This window comes from Cynara cardunculus (genome assembly GCF_001531365.2).
Source record: "Cynara cardunculus var. scolymus isolate 2C chromosome LG 9, CcrdV1, whole genome shotgun sequence".
NCBI lineage: Eukaryota > Viridiplantae > Streptophyta > Magnoliopsida > Asterales > Asteraceae > Cynara > Cynara cardunculus.
In genome coordinates this window covers 15,341,895-15,347,131 of record NC_037536.1, presented here as the reverse complement: position 1 = coordinate 15,347,131, position 5,237 = coordinate 15,341,895, and the positions used below count along the sequence as shown (strand labels likewise).

General features: G+C 36.5%; 1 protein-coding gene across 1 annotated transcript; it reads left to right on the top strand.

The window, feature by feature from the left end:
• The first annotated feature begins 664 nt into the window (after positions 1-664).
• LOC112517642 (H/ACA ribonucleoprotein complex subunit 3-like protein) lies at positions 665-4,541 on the top strand. The gene is made up of 4 exons (XM_025125005.1): positions 665-748; positions 1,189-1,256; positions 2,796-2,838; positions 4,149-4,541. Exons 2-4 carry the CDS (start codon positions 1,203-1,205, stop codon positions 4,244-4,246), a joined length of 195 nt encoding a protein of 64 aa, XP_024980773.1. The 5' UTR covers positions 665-748; positions 1,189-1,202; the 3' UTR covers positions 4,247-4,541.
• The last annotated feature ends 696 nt before the right edge of the window (positions 4,542-5,237 follow it).

Below are 5,237 nucleotides of genomic sequence, written 5' to 3'. Positions count from 1 at the left end.
TAAACAGAAGCAAAAATCAACTATCAATCGATGATAAATAGAAGAAGAACTCGATGGTAACAAACAAAGAAATCAACGATAAACAGAAGCAAAAATACCTAGAACTCGACGGAGAGCAGACCGTCACGGGAGCAGACGCTGGGAGGAAGGATCATCAGATATGAACTAGAGGGATCGGGCGTTGGGAGGCTCTCAACTTTGGAGGCGATAGTGTGGAGGTGGGAGACCGATGTTCAAAGGGCGAATGTGGAAGAAAAGAGTTATGAACCATTTAGCTTTACCCTAGATGAAAAACGTTTAGAGGATATTGGTACCATTAAAAGAGACTTAATTTTTTTTGCCAAATAACTCTTACCTCTATGCGATTCAGATGCTGCATCTTAATGACACCATTAAGATGTAAACAAACATCTCTTTGTAATGATAGACAATGTTATTTTTTACAAGCCACGAGAACCAAATTTGTAGTTTACACTAAAATTTGTTTATTCTTAATTTATACGTAGATCACAAAAAATGGAAAAATAAAAATTATTTTATTTCACTAGTGGATATTTTCAAAGTACAAGGATACAAATTGGAATTAGTACAAAGTTCAGGGTTCAATCTGCTTTTATTTTATTGCGGGTTATCGATCATATAAACTATAAAGCCCTAAAACCCCAAGAAAAACCCTAGAATTCGTTGCCGTTGTCTACCATCGGAAGACATCTGTTCGACCGTCGTCGTTCCCCTCCGGCGAATCAAGGTAGTTTCTTATTTCTTCCCCAAAATATTCTGTTTCACGTACTATCCTTTTGGTTACTGGCTCGTCTGTTTCCGATTAAAATGCTTAAATTTTTGGGACGTTGTTGATAGACAATCATAGAGGTGTTTGATTAAACCTTGCTAGCGCTGCGTTGTTTGTTCTTGAGATTTTTTCAGCTAAGAGGGTCGTTCTTCTGGTAAATAAGAAGCAAAATCATCAGTTTTTATGCATTGGAAATGTGGAATTTAAAATTGCTAAGATTTGTATTTGTTACATGGAAAATTTTGATAGCTGCATCAACTTTTGCACAAGGTTTCTGCTATTTTGTTTGTTTGGCTAGAATGAATCGCTTCCCACCTCGACCGGTGGGTGATGTTCTTATAATTTGTGTATCCGAGTCTGATTTTGATATTGACCTCATGCTCTTGTGGTTCTTGCAGTATACTGAACCAAGATGTATCTCCAGTTTTACATAAACGAAAATGGTGACAAAGTTTACACCACTAAGGTTCGTTCTTTTAAGGCATTCTTGTTCTTAAAAGAGTTGGTACTTATTTGCAATAATTTGTATTTCTTTTGCCCCTTTTTGAAGTTGTCATGTTTCTTTTCCCTGTTCCATTTGCTGCAGGAGTTTGTGTTACAGTGTTAGTAGTTCGACTTATGTTTCTTTTTTGGTGAACTTGATTTCATTCTTTCGAACTTGGTTGTGAAATCATGATGATACATCCTAACTTGGTCTGTTTGTTTATAAATGGGTATTTGCATCTTTAAACAATACAAGTTGTAGAGGCAGTTATTTTGAATTTTTTTCTACCAAGCAGAATGGTAGCTCACTGTGACTAACAGATTATTTATACAAAGTTACTAAGGTTCCAATTGTTTTTATGATTTTCATCTGTTTTCAAGTTTGTGTGTCTCATCTTCATTCCTGTCCCATCAATTAAATGGAATCAAATTCCCATTTCTGTTTGCATTTTATAAATGGAACCCAAACAATGAAAATGCTGAAAGGTAAAAACAAGAAGAACACAAGGTCTGTTTGGTAGCCTTTTGTTTTTTGTTTTAGTGATACAATATAAAGGAGTGTAAACTAGACACAAAACTGTGTTTGACAAGTGCTTACATTTTTGGGAAATTGATGAGTCTAAATTATTATAGACAAGAGTTGTAATTGTAAACTTGATATTGATGTTTTCATGGTTTACAAAAAACATGCCGAATATTAGACTTTAGTTGAGATTTCAAACCCAATAATCAAAGCTTTGTTTAAATGGAGGGTATTGATTTGTTATCAAACAAAAATCACGACTTTGTTTACATTTATAGGCAAGTGTTGCGAAAAAATGGGGTCTGAAGGTTTCATATTTCGTCAGTTTTGTGCATATTACCAATGCTAAAGACTAATTGATGGAAGTACATAAAATATACTATCTAACAAATTTGTAGTGCTCAACACATTCTTGAAATCCTTCATAACAACTCCTATTCTCTCGTCTGTTCATTGCAATAAAATATTGGAAATCAACCATCAAGATGGTTCTTGCATTGTTTTCTCAGTATCTCCAGTTTCCACTTTCTATTGGGAAATCAAGAGGCATATGATCAAATATGGATTTATTGACAAGCCAGGTGCAAAATAATGAACTTATGATGTTTAAATGGAGAATATGTAAGTTGTTTGCTTACTTGAATGGCACTTGAACCGCAAATTTAATTTATCCTGCACATAAATTTATTTAAGGCAATGTAGCATGATTTATGCATCCATGTTTGTGTAATTGTATTTCCAGTCCATCAATCTGTTATGTTTCTGCATTAGATTGCATGTTTGCACGATTAACTTGCAGCAAATTGATCTCTTCGTCATTTCTTCAACGTGTGATTTTTGACTGTTTCTTCTCATTCTCTTCTCTGTTAACAAATGCATCTATCAGTATGTAGGTATCTATAAAGCCTTAGGCTGCTTTATAGTGATATCTGTTCATGCATTATGTAAAATAGATTTTAGGCGATCGATCTTATTGTGTCGTTTTTTGTTGGTGTGCAGAAAGAATCACCACTTGGATTGGCCACACAGTCAGCTCATCCTGGTATGTTTTCTTGCTTGTATTGGGTGCATTTGGTACACGGGATGTTAGGAGGCATGAGAGAACAAAAACTTCTTGTCCCACGTTTGATGCGTCATTTAGACCGGGACATGACACAACTGATAGGGACAAAAAAATGCATTCTTTTGTCCCACCAAAGTAGGTGGAACAATAAAAAAGATTGATAAATTACTAAACTACCCATGTCAAATTAAAACTCTAAAACCTTGCACAATTCTCTTACCTGCCTACCTCAATCTTGCTCATCGAGTCCGAACGTACCCTTTATGTATATGTTCCCTGCATGTGCCTTCAACAACATAGAATGTGGTATGTGCTTGGTCCCTTTTGGACTTCCGACTCATGTGGCTTGTTTGAGTATCAAGTCTCTGTTTTTACTTGTCCATTTGTGCATCATGGCAAGAATATCAAAGAGTTGATTGGAAAGGATCCTAAACATGTTCAGTCCCAAAATAAAAAATAAACAGCATTCTTGGTGCTTGGATATTCTTTTTTCTGGGTAACTGTGGCCGTGGGTGTCCGTGTCAATTTGCGTGCACCTCGACGGATCCCATGCCCCTGAAGTTAATAGCCTTGATTTCTCTAGTGCTATGCTGCTAATCGCACCATTATAGCGGTGCCATCACGGTTAACGGTCATGGGCACAAATAGCGGTCTGAAATAATGGTTCCGCGATTAGCGTTGACTGCTAAATGACCACATTTTGAATGCAAAAAAGCAGCCGCATAACAGCTGTTTGTAGATAGGCTTTTATGGTGTTAAAAAAGTAATTTTGTGGGCTTTTATTTAGGACTTGCATCCGGTTTTATTTTAGTCCGACAATATCAAGGCCTCATTATTCTTATTTTTTTGGACTAGGACACATTTTCATTTTTTTGAACTTGGGACACCATTATTCTTGTTTTTTTGGATTTGGACACCATCACTTTGACCTCTTGATTTGAATTAGAGTATTCACGTTGTTCAACTATTTTTATTTGGACTTGGACATCATTACTCTTATATATATTTTTATTGAACACAAAATATGTTGAGTTATGTATGCATATATATGATTTTAACTATTATATGAACCGCTATTTTTTGACCGCTATATCACCGCTTTACCATCGCGCTAACCGCTATTTCAAATCAAGGTCCTGACCGCGATTTCATGTTTTGATCGCTGTAACCTAGAGGCTTTGAAGAGACACCGGAGACGGAGTAGCCCCAAGGCCCAGTTGACCTTTAACATTTTTAGTGCTTGGATTTGTGTGTGATTTTACATGATTTGAGTTTTCTTCCAACTGCAGCCCGGTTTTCACCTGATGACAAATTCTCGAGGCAGAGGGTTCTCTTGAAGAAGCGTTTTGGATTGCTGCCGACCCAGAAACCGGCTCGCAAATACTGAGTCAGCTCTTCTGAAAGCTATTGGCTGTCACACTTCATGTGTTTTGGTTTAGTTAGTTATAGCTAATGGTCAGTAGTACCGACCACCAAGTGTTATGAACCTGTGACCGAGTTTAAAGAAGGGTGGTCTGTCATCCATGGTTTTTGACCCTTCAATTTGCACTTTGTAGAATGCAAACAGTTACGTTAGTAAAACTTATGTATGCATATGAACAACCATTTGTGCTTGATATTATTTATAGGTAACGGCAGTAAACAAGACCTTAATGATGAAGAGAATTGAGATTTTTATTGCATTTCAGTACATTTAAATTTAACTTTTTGACACCAATATGCACTTTTTGTCCATTAAACTGAAGAACTTTCACTTATTTCCCAGCTTGGTTTCTGGAAAGTTAAGACAGTTCTACCAAAGGGTCATTGGCTCAACGATTACCGGCAGATCCCAATCCATGTGGAGGTCAAGTGTTCAAGTCTCACCAAAGGTGCGTTATGTGTGTGAGTTTTGTTTTTATATTATATACATAGAGAGTCAGGTTCATACGAGAATATTAACCAAATAAGGAATAAGAAAACGGTCGAATCACATGTGATTTTACACTAAAATCATGTGTGAAACCACATGTGACGCACGACTATGGTCGCAAGTGAGGCTGCAGACCACGTCTCCGGCACACCTTTACGTTGACTGTTTAAGTAAAATCACATATGATTTTGCACTAGATTTAGCCGTTTTTGTGTTCTTTTATTTAGTTACTGTTCTTGTTTGAACTCCATCTATCTATCTATATGTATAGGGTTGGGTTTACGTGAGACCAAACTATTTTCGTGAGGCCAACCACAAAATAACACTGAAACTTCATAGCAAAGAACACCGAACCTTCACAGCAAAAACACTGTGAAGGTTTACCTTCAGAATGTTTTACTGTAAAGGCTTAGTGTTATTTATGTGGTCTCACGAGTCTTGTGAAAACAACCTGTTCTCACATAAT

What these genes read in the sequence shown, in the direction of transcription:
- LOC112517642 (XM_025125005.1), top strand. Translation starts at nt 1,203, where the DNA reads ATGTATCTCCAGTTTTACATAAACGAAAATGGTGACAAAGTTTACACC. An exon ending in ACAAAGTTTACACCACTAAG is followed by an intron (nt 1,257 to 2,795) that starts GTTCGTTCTTTT and finishes GTTGGTGTGCAG; the next exon opens with AAAGAATCACCACTTGGATT. An exon ending in CACACAGTCAGCTCATCCTG is followed by an intron (nt 2,839 to 4,148) that starts GTATGTTTTCTT and finishes TTCCAACTGCAG; the next exon opens with CCCGGTTTTCACCTGATGAC.